This window comes from Colletotrichum gloeosporioides (assembly GCF_011800055.1).
Source record: "Colletotrichum gloeosporioides strain Lc1 chromosome Unknown consensus_34, whole genome shotgun sequence".
Taxonomy (NCBI): domain Eukaryota; kingdom Fungi; phylum Ascomycota; class Sordariomycetes; order Glomerellales; family Glomerellaceae; genus Colletotrichum; species Colletotrichum gloeosporioides.
Window position 1 is genome coordinate 229,815 of NW_025544679.1, and position 21,835 is coordinate 251,649.

Below are 21,835 nucleotides of genomic sequence, written 5' to 3' on the forward strand. Positions count from 1 at the left end.
CGAGCTCGGACGGCCGGCTGGCAATGGCCGCGAATCGTCATCTGCTTCTCTCTTTACCGGCGGTGGTGCGCTCTCAATGTCCGAAATCGGCACCGGCTGGTCTTCGTCGTCTTCTTCCTTTTTGACTCTCGGCGGCGATGCTTGCTTGGAGGCTCGATCCGTCGTGGCGTTTCGCTTCTCTTGCTTTGGCTTGTTTACTTTAGCTTGAGATGCCGATGCCGATGCCGAGGGCTCGTCTTCGCGTTTGAAACTGAGATGTGTTTGTCGCCATTGTTTGACGGATGCGCGCAGCTCTTGAAGCTCATTCTGCGCATCCTGGTCGTCGGGGTTCTCGTCCTCGCAGACCTTTATCATCCCGCGGCCCTTGCCGTCAAGCATCTTCTTGCCGTCGATATCAACGGCATCCTCAGACTTGACATCCACCGGGTCATCCTCGTACTCGCTCTCCGTGCCGTCCTCCTCGTCTTTGACTGTGAAGTCCTCCTGGGGTTCCTTCTTCTGCTGGTCGAAGCGCGCCAATGCTGCCGCTGCTCGTAATTCGCGGCCTCTGGCACTCCCAGCCACGCGAGGTTTTGCCTGCGTGCGTTTGCCGCCCTCCAGCTTGACCTTGGTCTCCTCATCCGCACCGAGCGCAACGCCGTTTGCACCAAACTTCTTGAGAATCCGACGTTCCTTCTGTTCTTTGTAGGAGAGCTTGGGTTTGGCCTTTCTCTTGCGACCACGCGAGCGATACGTTCCGCCACAGAGATGCTCCGGTAGTGGCTCGCTGGGCAGTGCCACGTTGTTCTGGAACTCACCCGTCTGCAGCAAAGTGCCACGACCCCAGATGCCCTCGCCGGTGTAGCCTCGCTGCCACAAGCCTCTCATCTGCTCTGCGTACTGATTTCTGACGGCCCAAAATGCTCTGGAGTGATTCATTTGTTTGCAGTGCGCCAACCTAGAAGATGATGAGATACGGGATGCCGTCTTCGAACAGTGCGTACGTACTCGTGCATCATGACCATCTGGACATACTCAAACGGAAGCCATCTCCCTGAGCGCGACTTGAGAACCAGCTGCACGATTTCGCCGGCATTGAAGTTTCTTCCGACAAACTCAGGGTTCGGCTCATACTCTTCCAATGACATCACCGATAGGTGGTTTTCTTTCATGATGGGTACTTTTTTCAGTCAGCCAGGTTCCTTGGTCTGCATCATGTGGAAAACTGACAGCATTGCGCCGCAATTCTCTCCAGATAGTCCTGGGCGATTTTCTCGCCTGGGCCCTTCAGCGGCTTGATGAAGATGATGCGATCATTTGGGTGCGAGCGCTTCGCGTTGAGCCGCTGAATGCCGATCGGCATGATGGACTGAAGATGGACACAAACAACAGCGTGATCACCGACCCACAGATTCAAGTAGATCCTGAATTCATGAGATTCCAAATCGCGGAGTGCTTGGCTGGCCTTTTGGTTTCACGCGTTTGCTTGAAGTGGCTTTTGCGACAGAGGACGTAGCTGCCTGCGGAGGGGCGATAATGCAAAGACGCGAGGTCACGTGCGACACTTCAGTGGTCAGGCAGGTGCCATCGAATCGAGAGGCCAACCCTCCAACACTGCATTCTGAGATGTTTTCAATGAAGTATTTTCAACATTTCTAATTGGCTGGATATTTGAAGGATCATCGTCTCTTTGCACCACCAGACGCATCGCCTCTCTCAGCGAGCGACACAACCTCCTGGATGCCAGCAGCTTCCTGCTCCTCTTCCAGAGCCGTGATCTCCTCTCTGCAATCCCACCACTTCTCCTCACTGAGTTCGAAGGCCTTCGCCTTGATCTCCTTGATGGCGAGTGTCTCTGGTTGGATGTTCTTCCACCGCAAGTTGGTCATAAGAATCTCCTGCCACTCTGCGGTGGTACGCACGAAGAAGTCGCGACGAGACTCGAAGGGCTGTGTGGTTGTTAGAGCGAAATCTGATTTCGGTGCTTCCAGGGTTTTACTTACTCTAGGGTGAGGAAGGCCGTCATCGACTGTTTCCTCTGTCGCCTCTGTATCGTCATCCTCCGTGGATGCCGCCGCTGTGGTTTCAGAACCGGCAACAGACGCTTCGTCGACCTTCTTCTTGCGCTTGCTTTCCGTATGCAATCTCGGCTTCTCCTCTTCTTCCATGTCCTCATCCTCATCCTCGTCATAGTCGTCATCATCTTCGTCGTCGTCATCGTCTTCGTCTTCATCCTCGGAATCCTATGTAATGTCAGTAAGGTAACGGAGAGAAGGTACTCGGGTGCGCTCACGATCCAGTCCTCGACGGGCCTGTTGAAGATCTCCTTGCATCCGTCCATCTTTCCAAGATCCACAGCATACAAATCGTCGAATGTAAACTCGCGATCCTTCTGCTCGAACGTGCCGCCATAGATGTAAAGCACATCGTCCTGGACGGCAAGCTGAGCGTTGAATCGCTGATGCGGCAGCTCCATGGTGATGGGCATCTCCCTCAAAGGCTTAACCTCCTCTTCAGGCTCCTCCTTCTTGTCAAGCTCCATGTCCTCTGCGTCCTCCAAAGACTTGCCCGTCTCCAGAGCGGCCAGCTGTCTGAGAAGCTCCTCCTCTCGATCCTGGGCTCTGTTGCGACGGCCACCGCGCTGTTCAACGACTTGCTTCTTTTGTTGACGGGCCTTGCGAAGAACTAGCGGGAAGAAGCGATTACGCTCAATGTTCCACGCAAACAACTCCCTGAAGAACTCGCTGTCTATGCCCTCTTCACTCTGCTCCACGTCATGCACACCTCCAAACAGAATGCCACGTCCCTTGTGCCATGTCATGGTCGAACCCGCGCGCTTGGGGTTGGGAGCATTGGCAGGCTTCTTGCGTCGTTCCCAGCGGACAACGGGAGGGGCGGTGGCCGGTGAGCCTTCCGCAGGCAGAGACATTCTGAGGAAGAAGCAGTCATCGTGAACCATGGGTTTCAGGATGTTCCTCTGCCCCTGAGCAGAGCCCTTGGCTTGCTTGTTGGCTGCTACCGTGGCCTTGACTCTGGAGTAGCCTCCGTAGAGAACCGCTCCTTGCTCATGGGGGAGCAGCGTGAAGGACGATCTCGGGTCAGGCTTCAGCTGAGCAGGAGGCAACGTTGGACTGAACCACGAGAAGTTCTGGGTATCAAAGATCCACAGGTCGGCGAGATACTTGGTCTGGTTTGAAGTGTCTTGGAAACCACCGAACAGAATGATGTACTGCTTCCAGTATGTCATACGGTGACCACTTCTCGCCGGAGGTGTCTTGCCCTTGCATTCAATCTTTGTCCATTCTCTCGTGGCAGGCTCCAGGCGCCAGAAGTCCGAGTAGTGGTGGAAAGTACCCTGCTTCGGCGAGGAGAACTCTCCGCCAAACAGGTAAATGTGGTTCGGGTTGGAAGCCCGAGTCCACGCATGTCCAGAGCGCGGCAGCGGCGCATTTGGCGACGTCACGGTCCTCCACTCATCGCGGTCAATATAGTAGATGTGCAAGTCATTGAAGAACTGCGCCAATGCGCCGTTGAAGTACTCGCCACCAAAGAGCAACAGATTGTTGCGATCACAGGGCGAGGCCATGAGTGTGGAGGCAGAACGAGGTTTAGGGGGCGCCTCAGCCACAGTCTCGGTGATCTTGAGAAACTGCTCCTGCTGCCTCTTGTACTCTTCGAGCACTTGCTCGAGATCCACGTCCTCGGCATCGCTGCCCTCGAGCTTCGCAGCCTTGGTCTTGGCCTTTTTTTCACCCTTGTTGGCTTGCTTTGCCTTCTTTGCGGCCTACTCCATATCCAAGTTAGGCAAGGTGGAATAGAAGCTTGATCATGTTGGTGAGGGACGTACTGCCTTAGCCGCCTTCTCGTCGCTCTTGCCGCCCTTCTTAGCCTTGGCCATTTTGGGTGGTCTCAAAAAGTGCAGTGATAACGTGCGGGCAAATTATTGTTGACTTTTGTGACGTCGGCGGGGTGAATGGTGGGATGAGATGATGGTGGGGTTCATCACGCTGGAAATTTTCATGTCGAGTGAGTGAGGGGCAAATCAGATCGAACGTACAGTTCAAGTGTCCCCGCCATCACTGTGTTTTCCTGGCACTGATGCGTGTTCTGTACAGTGCGAACATAAGCCATTGGTGGTTACGAAAGATGTTGGGTATTCAAAAGCAGCCAGCCCGTCAATTATGACCAGCATCCGCTGGTAACATTCAACGGTCATAGTCATTTTCAGATATTTGAAGAACACCGCAGATAAAGGCAATAAATTGGACCCAAATAGGCTCTGAAGAAGCTTCAGCGTCGCGTGTCTTTGCCGTTCAAGCGATCTCTTAGATAACAGGGTGCTTTGGCACGGGTCGGATGCTGACAAGATGGGATCCAGAGCTCTGAAAGAGGCGCTTTAAACTGTCTTGTCACATGCCAGAGTTCATCCCCTCCGCACGCTCTCTACAGGTACTTGAACATGGAAACGTGGCTGTTCTTGATTTTGCAAAGATAAACGGGCAACGCGGCACGCTACTAGCAGCTAAGAATTCACGCCAGCGCAATGCTGTTGCGAATTAGGCAAGTTTCAGACCAACAGCTCAACAACATTAGTCCAAGACAACCGTGATGATCGGTCTGGGGATCTGCTGCAAGGGCCAATTGCAACCTAGAGGCGAGCGTGGTAGGAGACCTGTTCGATGGTGTTGCTGACCTTTCATTCGACTAAGCCGCTGGTTGGATATGCACAGAAGCCTGCCGGCAGACGCCAGAACGTTTCATGGCCAGGATCTGGAAGACTCGCAAGGACAGACGATGGAAGTCAACAGCCACAATCACATGTCAATAGGAAGCTCATCGCACTCAGTTGCTGGGGTTGTTGATAAACATACGAAAAGCAATGTGGGATTTGTGCATGTTATGCATGAGTTATGCAGACAACCCTGCATGCGGCGCAGCCGCTAGCCGGCATGTGGAGCCTCACGTCATCGCCATTGGCGGGAGCTTCGGGGGTACCGCGACCAGGGCAGCAGAGCTGGCTCACTCGTCGCACCCGCTGTCGGCACCAGCAGCCAACCTGAACTTCGTTTCGCAACTCTTCTGCGTCTGCCACTTCCACCACCACCACCAACACGACCAGCGCCACAACCTTCCGCCCTTGCTCTATGTGCATTCCTCGAACCGCTCCCTCTTAGACTTCGGACCCTGTGCGCCCAAAGTTTCCGATCACTGCTGGTCAAACCCTCGCCCCTTACTGAGAACAGGCCGTGGGTCTGCCGCTAGAAGTCGACCGACTCCGTTCACAGACGCCATCGCCCTGCGCGTCTTTCGTCCCTCGCTCCTCGTTCCTGGGCAACCCGGCCTAGCTTGCGCCGTCGAACGCACGTCTGTCGCCGTCTGAGCTTCGGCCCTACCGCCATCCGACGCCGACTCAGCCATGTCTAGCATTGGGGACACGGGGAAAGTGGCTGTCAGTCCAGGTAAGGGATCACCCACATAAATACCATTCTTCCTCCGCAACACACACTTTGTTACACGGTTGGCCATTGCATGTCTTTGAACGGAGCAGGCACCTGTCATCACGAAATTACAAGCAGCCATGCCTAAGAACAAGAAGTCGGCTCGCTCTAAGTCGCCGTCAAAGAGGGCTGAGCGGAAGCCAAGCAACCCTCAACTGGCTGCGCAATCGGCTGAGGCAGGGAATCGCAAGATTAACGTCGTTGCAGAAGCTCCAGAGCTTGGGCCATCACAGCCAGCAACCACCGAAGCCCCGAAACCTACCCCCGAGAAACAGGAGAAACAGGAAAAACAGGAGAAGCCTACAGTAAGATACAGTGTGGAACAGTCAAGCTGTAAGCCCAACTGACATCCACATCCAGAACCTTCATGAAACCCCAAAGAAGGAAAACCGAGATGAACGAAAAGCGACCTTCGCAGATGTGGCGAAGGGCAACGTCGACGATGATAGCAATGGACACTCCCCTGACGTGGAGAGGAGCTTTGGAAGCGAGGGCACCGCTGACGAAACGTTGGTCGACGGCTTCGACGTAGACAAGCCTGAGTCGACTACGGTGAAGAGCATGGATGATGACGAATATCCGCGTCTCTCCCTGGCTGCATTCGGCAGGAGGAACAGTCATCGATACGGTTGGAAAGCTGGTGGCATAAGATTTGCACCTCTTCAGGTCCCTTTCAGTCGCCGATTACAGACGGGAGCCGTTCTGTTCCACGGTCTTTCCATCTTGACATTTGTCTCCATCTTCTTCTTCCTCGCCGCTATCCCTTTCACATGGCCACTCCTGGTTCCTTACCTGATTCATCTCTCACTCTCCAGCGTTGCGTCCGACGGCAATCTCAAGTACCGCTCCGAATGGCTGCGTTCGCGCTACATCTGGAGGCTCTTTGCAGACTACTACCCGGCTGAGCTGCACAAGACTCACGATCTGCCACCTACCAGGAAGTATATCTTTGGCTACCACCCCCATGGAATCATTTCCCATGGCGCTTTCGCCGCTTTTGCGACCAACGCTCTTGGTTTCGATGAGCAGTTCCCGGGAATTACCAACTCGTTGTTGACTCTTGACAACAACTTCCGCATCCCCTTGTACCGAGACTACATTCTGGCGATGGGTGTCCGATCCGTTTCTAAGGAGTCGATCTGGAACACCTTGAGCAAAGGCGGCCGCAATGGCGAGGGTATGGGCCGCGCCGTTACCATCGTCGTTGGCGGAGCCAGAGAGTCCCTCGAGGCCCAGCCCGGAACTCTGAGACTGATCTTGAAGGGCCGCAAGGGTTTCATCAAGATGGCCCTGCGAACTGGAGCCGATTTGGTGCCTGTCTTGGGCTTCGGCGAGAACGACCTCTACGATCAGCTGAGCCCGAAGACTCATCCCTGGGTGCACAACTTCCAGATGTTCGTCCTCCGCGTTTTCAAGTTTACCTTGCCCGCGCTCCACGGACGTGGTATTCTCAACTACGATGTGGGCATGATGCCTTACCGCAGACCTCTCAACATCGTCGTCGGAAAGCCCATCAAGGTCACCACGCCCCCCTCCGCTCAGCCATCACAGGAGGAGATTGACCGCTTGCACGAGCTGTACATTGCCGAGCTGCAGAAGATTTGGGACACGTACAAGGATCAGTTCGCGCCTGAGCGCAAGGCCGAACTTCAGTTCATTGCTTAAGTCGCTACACTCTCGAACATTGGATGGAACATCCTTTTCACCCTGTATACAATTTTCCTACCTTAGTCGTATGCTGCTGGCCGGAGTTGGTCAGAGGAGAGACTCAATTTTGTTTATGTTTTGGCGCCCGGAGGTCAACTGGGAAAAAGGGGGGCAATAAGAATAGGAAATTTGTAAGCCTGGATAGAGGTAGCATTCCATCACTATCAATAACCGATATACATTGCGAAACGAAGCCGATGAACATCTGAAGTAGTGAAACGATTCTGCATCGCCGCGCCTTCGTCTGGTTACGATCACAACGCAGATGCGACCTGCGAGGGGAATGTGGGGTGCGACGCTGAGCGGCTGCTCGAGCTAGGGGGCAGGGGGCTGTTTAATTGACGTCACATGACCACGTGGAAACTCAATCGCGTCTGACGCGTCGACTTGACCTCGAGTATTTTGAGCTGCGGCAACCAGCTTTTTCAATTACAAACTCCACGAAACCTCCCGATTTCGCCGATCAAACTCCTCCGTCGAGTCGACTCTGTTTTCTATATAAGTCTCAGCTTCTTATCAGATTCAGAACAGAGGAGAAAATGCCTCCTCGTACGTCGGCTCGTAGGAAGGCGCAAGCTGTCGTCGAGACCAAGGTCGAAGAGAAGACCACCACCAAGGCGAACGGATCCAAGAGCGCGACTACTACTGCCGCCAAGACCAAGACCACTGCAGCCCCGAAGGCCGCCCCAAAGCGCAAGGTTGAGTCGGAAGACGAGCACGAGGAGTGTGGCAGCTGTGCTGAGGAAGAGGAGAAGCCCGCAAAGAAGAGGAAGACCGCCGCCAAGGGCAAGGCAAAGAAGGAAGACGACATGCCTCTCGCGGAAAGAACAGCCGTTTCTTCGTTGAAGAAGGCGATGTACATCGGTGCTCATGTGAGCGCTGCAGGAGGTACGGACAGCCCTCGGCTCTCCTATGACGATCCTGTTTTACTGACGGTCTTCTTCGCAGGTGTGGATAACTCGATTCAGAATGCCGTCAACATCGGCGCCAACGCCTTCGCTCTCTTCCTCAAGTCTCAACGCAAATGGGAGAGCCCGCCTCTCGCGGCCGACGCCAAGAAGAAGTTCCTCGAGCAGGCAAAGGCAAGCGACTACGACGCCGGCGCCCATGTCCTCCCACACGGATCATACCTCGTCAACCTCGCGCAAGCGGACGCCGCTAAAGCGAAGCAGGCGTATACCAGTTTCATAGACGACCTTCAACGCTGCGAGCAGCTGGGGATCAAGCTTTACAACTTCCACCCGGGCAATACTGGAGGCGAGGCGAGAGAGGAGGCGTGCGGGCGGATTGCGGCGCAGTTGAACGCGGCGCATAAGGCGACGAAGAGTGTTGTCACTGTGCTGGAGAACATGGCAGGCGCGGGCAATGTCATCGGCACCAAGTTTGAGGATTTGAAGGAGATTATCGACAAGGTTGAGGATAAGAAGAGGGTGGGCGTGTGCATTGATACGTGCCATGCCTTTGCGGCGGGCTATGATTTGCGGACGCCTGAGGTGTTTGGGGAGACTATGAAGGAGTTTGACGAGGTTGTGGGTAACAAGTATCTCAAGGCCTTCCACCGTAAGTTTGCCATTGGATATTGATGGCTTGGAAAAGAATGCTAACGAGGTCCAGTCAACGACAGCAAGGCACCATTTGCTTCGCATCGCGATCTCCACGCCAACATCGGCACCGGCTTCCTCGGTCTGCGGGCCTTCCACACACTGGTCAATAACGAGGCCTTCAAAGACATGCCAATGGTCCTCGAGACGCCCATCGACCGTAAGGACGAGAATGGCAAGAGTGTCGAGGATAAGAAGGTGTGGGCTGATGAGATCAAGCTGCTGGAGAGCTTGATTGGCATGGACGCGGAGAGCGACGAGTTTAAGGAGCTCGAGGAGAAGTTGCAGAAGCAAGGAGCCAGCGAGAGGAGTAAGATCCAGGATCAGGTTGACCGCAAGGCTGCTAAGGATTCTAAGAAGGGAACGAAGGGCACGAAGAAGGCGCCTGCGAAGGGCAGGAAGAAGAAGGTCGAGAGTGATGAGGACAGCGAGTGATGGATTCGCTATGTCAGTGTATCAATATGTGTTATGAGGGCGCGTGGCCTGTGTACAGTAACGCTGTTGTCCGCGAAAGGACTGGAGTGTATGAAATCTAATCGATGATGATCCTTCCCTGAGGCATGACATGATAGGTGCAAACAGCAGAACCCCGTCGAGGTTGAAATGCCGTGAAATGGTACCTGCTGACTATACGGCACCGGTCCAGGCAGTTATCACTCTTCATAAGGAAAATGGGATGATGTTAGTCGCTGAAAGGGCCTGGGTTTGGAACCGGTTGAATCATCTGCTCTGGCGAGATCCATAAATAGCATGCGCTTACCCAGACATCGCTCTCTCGCAAGGCCAATAGTGGTGGTGTCAATGGATGCGTAAACGGACTTTGCATCATAAATGACCCTCCCAACAACACTTATAAGGGCTAGACTCTCACATTGCATAATACGTCAACCATATTCCGTCTTTTGTTCTCGATCGGTCCTGGCGGCTGTGTATTCAATGTCAAAAAGCATTGGACTCCGCCTTGGACATGGGCCACTTGGGTTTTCGACATGAAATCTGTGACTTTCGGACCAGATATCAACAGAATGATCGATTCAGCTAGACATAGAACAATCCAACGCAAACAGTCTTCTGGAAGAAAAGTCGTAGCACAACTGCTATGTGGTAATTATAATTGGTAGCGGTCATGGACGATGTGGGAGCAGGTGTGTGTCCATGCTTTCCACATTGAAATAGAGAGGGAAACAGGCAGCCAGTATTGCCTGTATGCCCATAAGTAGAAGTCAAGCATCATCGTTCAGGTCTTCATCGAACCCAACCAGTGAATGTTCGATTGCAAGTAACAAATACCGAAAAGCTTAGATATAAGTCCTGGCGTGCCGGACCTCGGATCTCTTCCCCCGACGACAAAAGCGAATGAGGTTGGTGGACGATTGCATCTCAGCGATCTCTCGCAGACAAGTACTTGGTCTCTTTTAGACACAAATGATCGCAGAGGAGTTCCCATTTGGGTGAGCCCTTCTGTGTTCCTCATGTTCCTCATTTCCGCTGTCAATCATTCTGTGAGTATTCAACATCTAATACGGAAATCTATGTCGATCATGCAGAGAACCATGAGCTGAGCTGGGGGATTTCTGAAGCCGGCAACGCAATTCAGTCTCCGCAGCAAGAGCATTGTTGCCATGTACAATCGTCCGCTCCGGTTCCAACTAGTCTGAAGACTCCACAACTATTTGGAGAAGCATACATGCCCATGCCGGTATATGTGGCAGCACCGCAGTGTTTGAAATATCAGCAGACACAGATCGGACTCAGGGTTAGGTTGAACGGGCTCGTTGAGGCCTGGCTCATTTTGCCCCTGGAAGCATTTACATCACCGCATTCGATGTATGCCGTATGTCTTGCTTCGGTATTTTGGTGTAAGAGGGATACAGCAGAATAAGAGAACGCTTGCAGAGAACGATGGCGGGAGGTAGAATCATCATTAAAGCAGATGTGTTAATATTGAACGGCTTGTCGACTGCCTAATTCTTGATCTAAGATCAAAGAGTTTCGGGGGAATCATGTTGAGATACTGGTCACGGATTTTCTTCATTAGGTTAGGTCAATATATTTGAGTCTACCAAGCCGTTGTGGCTTCGTTCTATATACCCGTTCTGTCTGCTGAAATGAGGAATAGGTTTAGCCGTCTATGCAAGACCTCACTTTCAAATTTCAGTCAGAACCGTAAGAAAAAATGCGTCAGTGTTGCAAGTCTATTTCTCAAAATACAAAAGCCAGTCTAGTCTAGCCTTGACCCCCTCCGCTTGATTAACTAATCTACAAATTCATTTCAGGATCGACCCTTCCTTTATCACTTTAAACACACAAACCTAGGCAGGAAGCGACATGATGCGAGTCTCACGAATTTGAGCTCCCTCATTGCCAAGGTATCGCTCGCTCGTGTAACTAGAAGCTAGATTAGTGAAGCCCCAAAAGAAAGCATTTTGCGAGAGCCACTTACGTGAAATGGAGGTTTCCAAGAGCGATAGTACGGCAAGCCTCAATATATCTGAGCACTTCCTTGTCCACACTTTCACCCCAAACTGGCAGTTCCGCTAACGCCTTGTACCAGGATCGGTAGCACTCCAGTATCATATCGCCAATCTGATCAATGGCTTCTTGTTCACTAAAGCCTTGGGCCCTAAGCAGCAAGATGAGGTTATGCTCGCCTCCTTGTTCCTGTGTAAAACTTTTATCAGTATGGGCTCGCGTAGCATTTAGACTAAACAACTCACCAAGTCTTTGCGATATGACAGGATGTCGTTGACGCTATATTGGGTTAGTGAGATACAAGGCATAAGTCGAGTCTACTCACAAGATGACAAGATCAGCAGAGACTCGCTCGCATTCTCGCACAGACGGATGGCTAAGGTACTTCTGTGAGATGCTGATGTCATGAGCGTACCTTCACAGCAACTGGTAAGTAGGTTTATGACGGCAAAATTAGATAACCTCTTACTCAACCAGGGCAAATGATGGCTCTGTTCCAATCGTAGCCCGTCGGAAGTTCATATACTCATCAACAGTGAGTGTGAACGCAGACTGCGAATGTGCTACCTTCACCTGGCCGAGAAGTCCATCAAAGTACATTTTGTGGGAAACTTTCCAATGCTCTTGCAAATCTAGGAAGCGTATTAGTGGGAGTTCCAGGCTGTGTTAATCTTGTCATACCGGCCGATGATCTCTGTTGATTTGTTAGCTCGCGAATGTACGATCGAATTGGGAAGTTACGTACCTTCTTAACACGATCCCAGGTCGTCTGAAAGACATATCTGATTGGGTTCTCATGAAGCTGCACCGGTGGGTTCCGGCCCTCTAGGATGGCCCAGTGAGCATCCAACTCTTCCTTGGCTTTGATTGGGTCGTTTTTCAGGTGACCCTCATCAAATTCTACATGGTGTCAGTCGCGTCGAGAAGTAGACACATGAAGAGTACATACGGTCATCAAAGACGAATACCTATATTAACAATCAAGGTCAGACACGCATGAGGAGAAGTGTGATAGCACTGTTACTTACCCAATTGTGCCAGTCGACCATCATGCGAAGGGCCTCTTCGTCAGCATATGGAGCCGAAAGCGCGCACATCAAAGCAAAATCAGCTTTGACATTCTTCTTGGCTGCGTTCTCATCAAATTGGAACACCCTATACGTCGTCTTAGTTCGAGATGTTTGTAGAAGGGTAGGTAGGTATTGGTTCACTCTTTGATCCAATTGTCTGCCTCAAGCTTGACCTTCTCATAGTTGGCGTTGACAACAGGTTCAGTTGAGAGAATCGAGGAACATAGATCCGGAATGCGCACGGATTTGCGTGCTGAACTGACACGCCCTTTCATGAAGGAAAGGTTGGGTGAGATAGATTCATCGTCTGATTCAGGGGGTGTGCTCGAGGTATCTGGAGACCCAGGAACGTACTCAAGGGGGGAAGAAACCTCACACTCGCTCGCATTCGAAGGCATGTTGTCAGGAGAATATTGAGGGATTTGGAATGTTTGATATACACTCGCGTAGCTGATAAAGATGTGAATGTCCAGTTGCCGACGATGGTCTTGGGAACATAAGCACAACTGAGGCAGGAAACTCGAGACCATTATATAGTTGAGACAAAATTAAAGGCTAGGGGCTTCATCATTGTCCTTGGTCTGTCTGCCTAACAGCGCCTCCGTGACCCCATCCACAACTTTCTGTCATTTTCTTGGACGCTCAGAAATACTCAGAAATCACAATATCACCAACACGATATCCCACCAAGGCTGTTGAGACCCCCACTGCTGGGATCCCCACATCCATCTTTCTTCAGCAGTCAGGGCAACACGGCCCCCAACGCCTTCCTCCGGGGGCGTCAGAATGGAGCCTCTTTTGACCCGGAACGCCCGAACCACAGAACTCACGTCATCTCAACCTATTGTGCCGCAGGAGTTCGTTGCCCTCAAAGAGGCTTATCTTATCCTCATGACTCGTAAGTTTCTTGGTTTCTAACGGATGGTTGCAACTGATGGACCGAAAGGAGTTAAATGGAGCTAATGTGCAATTTTGTCCAGCTGATTTTGTTAGCCAGTGGCTGCAATACAAGCCACATTTTGAACGGCACCCAAAATCCTGCAGGATCAGTTAGAGTTGCAATAAGGCTGAAGTTGCACTTGTGGATGGAAGAGACAGGATGAACACTGGTCAGTGGCCCGGCAAATACGACGACGGAATGTTCTAAGTTACACTTTCCCGCTAAATCAAGAAACGTATGCAATCCCAAGTTTAGTGCGATAACATTCATGCAAAATATGAAGCCATGATAAGCAAGGCTAAAAACGATCTTTCTCTCATGGACATCCCAAAGCTGGAGCATGGCACGAGATCTTGTCCATATGCCCGATGAGTCAAAATCGATGCAAGGCGTTTGATAGTTGATTGAAACCCAACTTTCTAGATTCTGGCATTTGAAAATGATTGTAATGGAGCAATTCGCAGAGGGTGCCTAAAAGCCGGAACAAACTCTGCCGCGTATGGAGCATTGGAATAAACCCCGGTCAGATGCGTGCGAAAAGGGAAAATGCTTCGGCCCTCCTACGCCGAGAACTTTGTAACGAGCCAATCAGAGCATCGACATGTGTTCCGTGTTGGTACAATATTGCCTTGCTGCTGAAGGCGCAGCCCCGTTGCGACCATGGGGGCAGCAGTCTGGCTGTTGGTTGAGAGAAAAACAACTGTTGGCGTGCGATAGCTGAAGCCTGAAGATAGACGTCTGCTGGGGTCTCGGGGGCGGCGGATCAAAGTCTGTTCTTTCTTCTTGGGATAAAATGATCCTGCATTAGAGGTGGAGTTGATGCTGCGGAACAATTGCCTAATGCATCGACACTGTCCGAACCAACCAAACAGGCCGCATTACCAGTTGTAGTCGTCGGGGGAAGTGAAGCAAATGTATTGTGATTGGCAGTATTAGTCGCCAGAACAGCCCGAAACCAATGCAACGATGCGGGGGATGTCATACAACAAGTGTCACATTGCATTCGTACCGCATGAATATTGCAGAGAAGATGTCTTGGAAATACACGTGAGGGGTTGAAGAGCTTGCCACAGACAGTTTAATAAATTCGTCAGTGCCATTCCCCTGTTTTCTTTTGAGAACTCTATCCGGTCTTTGATTTTGTTTGAACCATCTTGGTCGCTTTAGACAAGTTCAATTACAGTTCTATTGTTTTTTTCCCCTTTTGCACGCATGAGCTCCTGCTTTGGCCCTTGACCATGGCGCTGACATATTCTGTGTCGAGCAGCATACAATTGCTTCTGCTGGGGAGTCTGCTGTATTCCATTGGGCTGTTGCTCTACAGGCTCTTCTTTCATCCTCTCAGAAACATCCCCGGACCTTGGTGCGCCGCAGCGACTAGCTGGTATGAATTTTACTATGACGTTGTTCTGGACGGTCAGCTTGTCAGACAATACCCGATTCTCCACGAGAAATACGGTGAGTGATATGGGCACCAGGACTGAAGAGAGACAGTGCTCACATTGTAACTCCCGCAGGGCCTGTAATCCGCATCTCTTCCGACCGCATACATGTCAGCGATCCCAGCTTTTTTAGGGAGTGAGTTCCGTTACGGATGAAATTCTAAAGAAGCGACTCATTTCGTAAACAGGGTTTATGCGAACAACAGCCGATATCTCAAAGACTCGGGTTTCTACCAGGCTTTCGGCACGTTGAAATACTCCATCGTCATGCTTATTGACCCGGAAGAGCACAAGCAGCGAAGAAACACAGTCAAGTCCCTTTTTTCGACCAGACAGATGGATCAGCTGGCTCCTTCGATTTTGGATGTCGTCAGCAGGGCAATGAATAGGGCACAGAGATCTTACGACAGAGGAGCCCCGCTGAACATTCAGGCTTTGTGGTCATCCGTCACAGTAGGTCTTTACATAACAGGTGGAGGAAAGAGGTTCGCTAAGTTGTACAAAGGTTGACACGATCATGTCTGTTTTATTTGATCGACAAATGAACTTTGTGGACTCAGACGAGGAGATGCCCCCTTTTCTGGACGCCATGACGAAATTCGCAGACAATTTTCTTCTCACGAAACACTTTCCCCTGATGAACCGCCTCGCCGTTGGCTTGCCAATGAGCATAGCTGGTATGATAATACCAGGATTCGCGGCTTTCCGCAAGGTAAACCACCAAAACTCTAGAGATTGACTTTTCACTGATTGTAGACGTCAGCAATGCTCGGAATGGATTGGAGAAATCGAAGATAAGCAAGCTAAAGGCTTGACAACAGCGTCTGATGGAAGACCCACTTACTTTGACTTGTTGCTCCGCTCCAATGCTAAGATGCCCAATGGGCTGAATAGAGAGGCGCTTGTGGACGAGGCTTTTGTTCTTTGCTTTGCTGGTACTGACACCACAGGTATTGGTCTTAGTCTCGGGACCTACTACCTACTGAAGAACCCCGAGAAGCTGAACAAGATGCTTGACGAGTTGATGACGGTGAAGACCAATGCCGAGGGGCTTTTTGAGTACCGCGAACTTTGCAACCTCCCATACCTGGTCAGTAGTCCTGCCAAGCTTCATATAATCCCATGCTGACCTGCCCCATGACTGCTGTGTGCAAAGAGATTCTTCGCTTGTCTTCGCCAGTGCCAGGAATTACTCCCCGCAGAGTCCCTGCTGGAGGTGTATACGTCGCCGGTCATTTCCTTCCGGAAGGGGTGAGTTTGTCGATTGCTACTTGTTTGTCACATCGCTCAACTCTCAAACAGTCGACTGTATCCCAGGCGATCAGAACCATTCATGACAACCCTGATATCTTTCCGGAACCAGAGAGATTCGTCCCTGAGCGTTGGCTCGGAGAGAACGGATGGGAGCTAGAGAAGTGGTTCGTTCCCTTCAGTAAAGGAACACGTGCTTGCATAGGATTGAAGTGAGTGCTAGTCGTTGGCTGAGTTCGCGTGGAGAGACTGACACTTCAAAGCGTCGCTTACATGGAGATGTATCTCTGCCTTGCAAACCTATTCACCCGCTTCAACATGAGTCTCTACAAGACAGACGACACTACGACACAGTGGGCGGATGGTCCTGCGGCTAGAATTCGTGAAAGTGTCAAAGTCAACATTGATTCGGTCAAAATGTAGTTGCTTCAAAACTTTACCACCGGTATGTCTTTCGGCTATTCATTACTGATTTGCGGTCGAATAAACCAATAAGCTGCATAAAGATGTAGAGCTGCGAGGATGTTGTTCGGTATTCCACTGCCTGTCAAATATCTTGTGTCAGATACTGTGCTGCTCACCCCTCTTCTCTTGGCAGCGTGAGTACAGCTATGCAGTCTGCTCAGCGACCAGTAATATGTGGAATTCAGCGGTAGGAATCATGCAAACATCTGTTTGCTTCTGCAATCTACATGATCAAGCCATTAGCACTCCATTTTAGACGTAAAGAGACATCTTCGCCGCAGATGTGCATGTAACTCTCCCTTTCTGTTGATTCTTCTTAGAATTGTGTGCTGCATTCATCCCCGTCAAGAAAGAGGGGTTCTAGTCTCACGTGTTGGGAGTGCCCACTACAAAACGGTCGAATCGCCCACGTACTTTTCTATCTAGATGTCCCAATCTTTTCTTTTGAACGAAGATGAGTCACCCAGCCACCAGAATTGTCTTTAAATCAGTAGTGGTATCTTGGTGTAGAACTCATCATGAGTCAGCCAGCAGCAGACCAGGAACAGGTCGATCAAGAAGTCCAACTTGTCCCTGAGGACGAGGTAATGATGAAAGGATTGTGATTTGCGACTTTGAGAGGAGTATGGCTGATTCTGCTCGCAGGCTTTAGACGAAAATGGAGTGGATACCCAGGTATGTTTTACCTTCCAGGGCCTTCTTCATGCCTTGTGTTGCTAACGTCGTTTCCAAACAGAGTCTTGCCTCGTCAACCACTAGCTTAGCCGACTCAATCCGCGACTATGTCTTCAAAAATGGCAGAACATACCATCGCTACAAGGAAGGGAGCAAGAGACTCCTGCCCGTTTCCATTTTCCCGGCGACACTACTCACAGAAACATCTAGAATACAACATGCCAAACGACGAACGTGAGAACGATTGAATGGGTAAGAACTCCCAGCCAAATCTCTCGTTGTGCCACGATTTCATGACTTAACAGGAGTCTCTTTTACATACATGCAACATAATATGTTCCTCATGACACTTGGCGGGCGTCTGGGTATTTCTCCGCCTTGTCAACCGGGCGCTTATGTTCAACGTGCTCTCGACGTAGGCACTGGCACTTGGGCCATTCAATATGCAGAAGACCATCCCGAGGCCACAGTATCTCACACCGATGAATCATCCTAGATCGTACTTTTTCAAGAAGCTGATCTGAATTGTCTTTAGGTGTATGGAATAGATCTATCTCCAACCCAGCCAGATTTGTACGGTGAATTTGAAGCGAGCAGAAAGACAGATTTAGGACTGATATATGTCTCTTAGCGTCGTGCCAAACGTCAAGTTTGAGATTGATGATATCGAAGAGGAATGGACCTACTCGCAACCGTTCGACTACATCCACAGTCGCTTCATGACCTCTAGCATTTCAAGCTGGAAGGAATATCTGACAAAGTGCTACGAGTATGTCATCCGCACTTTTAAAGATGTTTTTGAACTTTCACTGCATTCATTTCTTGATCTAGATCGCATCGCTCACAACATGGCAGCAATCTTTCCCCCGGAGGCTACGTCGAACTCCAAGAGGCTGAGATGGACCCCCAAGCGGATGACGGCTCGTTCCCGCCAGACTGTGCACTCGCCCGCTTCGCCATCCTCTTGAAGGAGGCCGCGTCTTTATTGAGCCGCCTAAACTCAAGCCACTAATGGCAGAGGTTGGTTTCGAGGACGTGACCCTTGTCCGATACAAGTGGCCAATCAACGACTGGCCCAAGGACCCCCGATGGAAGGAGCTCGGAGCTTGGAACCTCGAGAACAACCTCGGCGCTGCTGAGAGTCTCGCCATGGCACCGCTCACCCGAGCACACGAATGGAGCCGTGCTGAGGTTGAGGTGTTTCTTATGGAGGTTCGGCAGGACTTGAGAAACAGGGCTATCCACGGATACTTTCCACTGTAAGCTAACCATACAATGATTGGCTCGTGGTGATTTTTCATAACGAAGACTAACAGTATTCTTAGGTATTTCATTTACGGTCGAAAGCCACTGTAGACGGACGATCTTTCTTGGCAAGGCGCAGGCATATGAGAACCACTATTTACAGTCAAGTCTTAACTCTCGTTACTACATTCTTCTGCGGCATATGGTTGTCTGTTTGAATGATAGCCTGGCACAAGTAGAGCCAGAAGATGTAGAAGCCTCGCTTTCAAGGAGTCCAAACTGCTTCACTGCATAACACTAATGCAAGCCGCCAGAATTGAGCGAGTAGCATCCAACGGAAAGGGTCCTAATCATGCAGGCTGCTGTTTACTTCACTGCATTTTATTGTCGTTCTGAAGGCATCTCCACCACGTGAGCTCGATGACGATATCAAATGAGAAAAGGCGATATAACTGTCGAGACCTTTGCACTTCTTACTTTAAGCTTGGGTCCACGCATCTCGGTCGAAACAATGCCGTTCGCGTCACAATTGATCAAGTGATTTTCTTGAAAACAGTCGAGTACTCGCTGAGTCCGTCGGTACTCGGAAGACACGTAGTTGCAATTCGTTTGCCCAACCCGGCTTCTGGGGATCTCGATCGCCACTGTCCATCATGGCTATCGCCCCGCGGCGCCATCTCTCATCTATTGATGCAGTTGTATTCAATATGGTTCTGTCTAAAGATTCGTCTCCAACATGGATTGAGAGCGACTACGAGTTGGATAATTAAGCGTAATATTTCCTGGAACGAAAATCAGAGTGCAATGGGACAACGGCAATTGTTTGCGGTCAGACTTCAAAATAAATCGCTAATTATCTTATGTGCCTCTGATTAAAGCTTGGACACTCTTGACTGTGGATATGACTTTCAAAACCGTATATTAATTCACGGAGATCATGATTCCTACTCTTTTCGACCACAATTAGGTAGACACTCCAGCGGTCTGGCTTTCTCGCAAAGTGTGCTTATCAGTGCGAGACCACAATCCTCGCTTGAGGTGTTCCAAGGTCACCCATCCTCGCTGATGGGGTTCAAGGGCGTGTATCACTGGACGTCCATTCCTCCTTGAGTATCAGTCTGAATAACCGCCTGAGAGACAGCACTTAACCGAGAAGGTTCCCCGTACACGCAAGAGTCGAACCCAGAATACCGGTACTTCCGGCCAACTAGCCGCTTCTTGGTGCATGCCGTTCAGATACGAGTACGAAGATTGACATCAAGGAACACTATCTTTTTCTTTGGAGATCCGTGGAGTTTTACCTATCTCGGTTGTTTAAATAGAGACCAATTTGTGCGGGACGACGTGAAAGTATGTATGCCTTCAAGCCACTGCGGGCTTCGTTGACATTAATGTTTCTCAAGCTCAAGTGCCATCTTGGGAATTATAAAATTAATAGGTCATGCTAGGAAAAAGAGGAAGGCCAGTGCCACAACAGATCAGAAAGGCGTAAGAGATGGGCACATGTACCCTATTCCGTAACTTAAAAGAAGCATAATGCTAAACTATATCCAAACAAGCGAGGGTATATCTTGCAAACAAACAAGTCGCTTCCAAGGTGGGGGTATCATTCAGACTCCAAATCCCAACTCCAAAAACAGAACTCTCAAAAACAGAACTCTCAAAAATCACCTCTCAAACCTCCCGTACCTTTCCTGCTCCTCCTCAACATGCGCTCGGTACACCTTCCTAAGCTCCTCCAGCCCCGCCTCGTTCTCCCTCTCCCGCTCCCTCATCCTCGCCGCCGCCGGCCCGCTGCCCACCGCATCGATCCCAACCAACGCCTCCGCCTCAATCCGCGACACGAACCGCCCGTCCCGCAGGAACAACCCCGGGTGGCATCCCACCAGCGCCACGAGCGCGTACGCAACCAGCAGCCCCTCCAACCCGACGAACAGGCCCTCCCCGTCCTTCGCGGAGACGCCCCCCGCGTACTCCGCCACCCGGAAGCACATCCGCCCGAAGAGGACGGCCATAGCCGACGGCACGGCCATCGCGAAGATGCGGAAGCGCCGCGGGAGCGGGACGTAGCCCGCGTCGCGGTGGAACGTGGTGTACCCGTACCGGCGGTACGAGAGCGCCGCGCGGACGAGGACGGAGGCGAGGAGGAGCGCGGCGGCGATGAGTGTTGCGAGCTGGAGTGCGAGTCCGGCTGTGGCGAGCTTGGCGCCGGCGGGGGTGGGGGTGTAAGAGGGCGCTTTGGTGTCGGTGAGGATGGCGGAGGGGGCGCTGCTGAAGCCGAGCGCGAGGCCGGCGAGCTGGAGTGTGAGGGCGAGGAGGTCTGCGGGGAGGAGGATTGCGGCGTAGAGACGCGCTGGGAGGATGGAGTGCTCTGTGCCGAGGGTGTGGACCATGGGGCCGAGGGAGACGTAGATGCTGGATGGGGTTTGTTAGCAACCGTTCATAGTCTGAATTATGAGAGAAGAGAGGAACCTACCTTGACGTGAGAAAGACAGGGGCGATGGTGAGCAGTGCTTTGCCTTGCATGAAGGGGTACATCGCCCAGGGATCGCTCCAGCTCGCGAGACGGTCCGCCCAGCCGATGACCTCAAGCGCACATGCCAGTGTGACTAACATGGCGAACGGCACCGTAGCCGAGTGTTTTTGTTGTTGTGTCTGGGAGCCTCGGACTGTGATGGCCGCGTTGGCGATGAGGCAGATTGAGGAGATGGCGATGAAGATAGCGGGGGCCTCTTGGCTGGGCCGGTAGCCGTAGGGAGACGTCGAGACGGAACATGTCGTTAGGGTGCAGGGTTGTGACATATTTGCGAGCTTGCAGTTTGTCGTCTACTGGGATGTTGTTGTGATATGACACAACGAGGAAGCGTGATCAAGATGACAGTGAGATGTCATTCAAAGAGACGGCTCGGTGGTCAGACGAAAGACTGGAGAAGGGTTGCAATCGTGCCGTCTCTATGTTGGATGCCTAGCACTCTTTATACGCTCGCGACATCGAGGCTTGTCGAGGACTGAATGCTGGGAAAATCATCGTGGCCGTGTCTTCCTGACCGTCGCCGACCCGATCCCGCGGTATGTTGGTTGGGTGCTATTGTTAGAAACAGCGGGCATGCAGTAGGCAAGAAGAGACAGCTTCCTGCGGGGGAAAACAAGGGTTTTGTGCAGGGCAGGGGGTCTAAAAAGTAGCCAGGGGGGTGTAGTAAGGTCGGAAAAACTTATAGTCTATATTATATAAACTTATCTACTAACCTCACTATAAAAAGAATAGTATCTATATAGTACTTTATATCTATCTACTTAAGTTAGTTAAACTTTACTTTAAATATATATAATATATATACTAATATCTATAGGAAATAGATAATATATCTAAAACTCTTCTATTTATATAGATTATAAGGTTTAATATATATATATAGAATATAAACTAAATATTATTTAAACTATTACTTATTATTACTTAAATATATCTTAATATTAACTCTATTATAAT

At 51.0% G+C, this 21,835-nt stretch overlaps 6 protein-coding genes and 1 pseudogene across 7 annotated transcripts; 4 read left to right on the forward strand and 3 right to left on the reverse strand.

The window, feature by feature from the left end:
* Positions 1-57: 57 nt before the first annotated feature.
* On the reverse strand, positions 58-3,877 carry GCG54_00004306 (Kelch repeat-containing protein 3; the record flags this gene model as incomplete). The annotated part of the gene is made up of 6 exons (XM_045404358.1): positions 58-886; positions 988-1,159; positions 1,210-1,348; positions 1,710-1,928; positions 2,246-3,763; positions 3,827-3,877. Coding segments are annotated over 6 exons (2,928 nt in total), but the record flags the coding sequence as incomplete, so codon positions are not given.
* A 1,680-nt stretch (positions 3,878-5,557) lies between these two features.
* On the forward strand, positions 5,558-7,142 carry GCG54_00004307 (Diacylglycerol O-acyltransferase 2A; the record flags this gene model as incomplete). Its single annotated transcript, XM_045404359.1, has 2 exons — positions 5,558-5,782; positions 5,838-7,142. The coding sequence occupies 2 exons, from the start codon at positions 5,558-5,560 to the stop codon at positions 7,140-7,142; spliced, it is 1,530 nt and encodes a 509-aa protein (XP_045265833.1).
* Positions 7,143-7,723: 581 nt separating this feature from the next.
* Positions 7,724-9,220, forward strand: GCG54_00004308 (DNA-(apurinic or apyrimidinic site) lyase 1; the record flags this gene model as incomplete). The annotated part of the gene is made up of 2 exons (XM_045404360.1): positions 7,724-8,744; positions 8,799-9,220. The coding sequence occupies 2 exons, from the start codon at positions 7,724-7,726 to the stop codon at positions 9,218-9,220; spliced, it is 1,443 nt and encodes a 480-aa protein (XP_045265834.1).
* Positions 9,221-11,097: 1,877 nt separating this feature from the next.
* On the reverse strand, positions 11,098-12,725 carry GCG54_00004309 (Presilphiperfolan-8-beta-ol synthase; the record flags this gene model as incomplete). The annotated part of the gene is made up of 9 exons (XM_045404361.1): positions 11,098-11,173; positions 11,229-11,446; positions 11,503-11,536; positions 11,583-11,672; positions 11,727-11,889; positions 11,999-12,157; positions 12,207-12,225; positions 12,286-12,412; positions 12,469-12,725. The coding sequence occupies 9 exons, from the start codon at positions 12,723-12,725 to the stop codon at positions 11,098-11,100; spliced, it is 1,143 nt and encodes a 380-aa protein (XP_045265835.1).
* Positions 12,726-14,505: 1,780 nt separating this feature from the next.
* Positions 14,506-16,383, forward strand: GCG54_00004310 (annotated as a pseudogene). The gene is made up of 7 exons: positions 14,506-14,725; positions 14,785-14,845; positions 14,898-15,162; positions 15,215-15,421; positions 15,473-15,960; positions 16,012-16,172; positions 16,224-16,383. Coding segments are annotated over exons 1-7 (1,562 nt in total).
* A 560-nt stretch (positions 16,384-16,943) lies between these two features.
* On the forward strand, positions 16,944-18,363 carry GCG54_00004311 (putative methyltransferase tdiE; the record flags this gene model as incomplete). Its single annotated transcript, XM_045404362.1, has 5 exons — positions 16,944-17,009; positions 17,071-17,100; positions 17,636-17,673; positions 17,732-17,869; positions 18,036-18,363. 5 exons carry the CDS (start codon positions 16,944-16,946, stop codon positions 18,361-18,363), a joined length of 600 nt encoding a protein of 199 aa, XP_045265836.1.
* A 1,649-nt stretch (positions 18,364-20,012) lies between these two features.
* On the reverse strand, positions 20,013-21,147 carry GCG54_00004312 (uncharacterized protein; the record flags this gene model as incomplete). Its single annotated transcript, XM_045404363.1, has 2 exons — positions 20,013-20,760; positions 20,822-21,147. 2 exons carry the CDS (start codon positions 21,145-21,147, stop codon positions 20,013-20,015), a joined length of 1,074 nt encoding a protein of 357 aa, XP_045265837.1.
* Between the last annotated feature and the right edge of the window lie 688 nt (positions 21,148-21,835).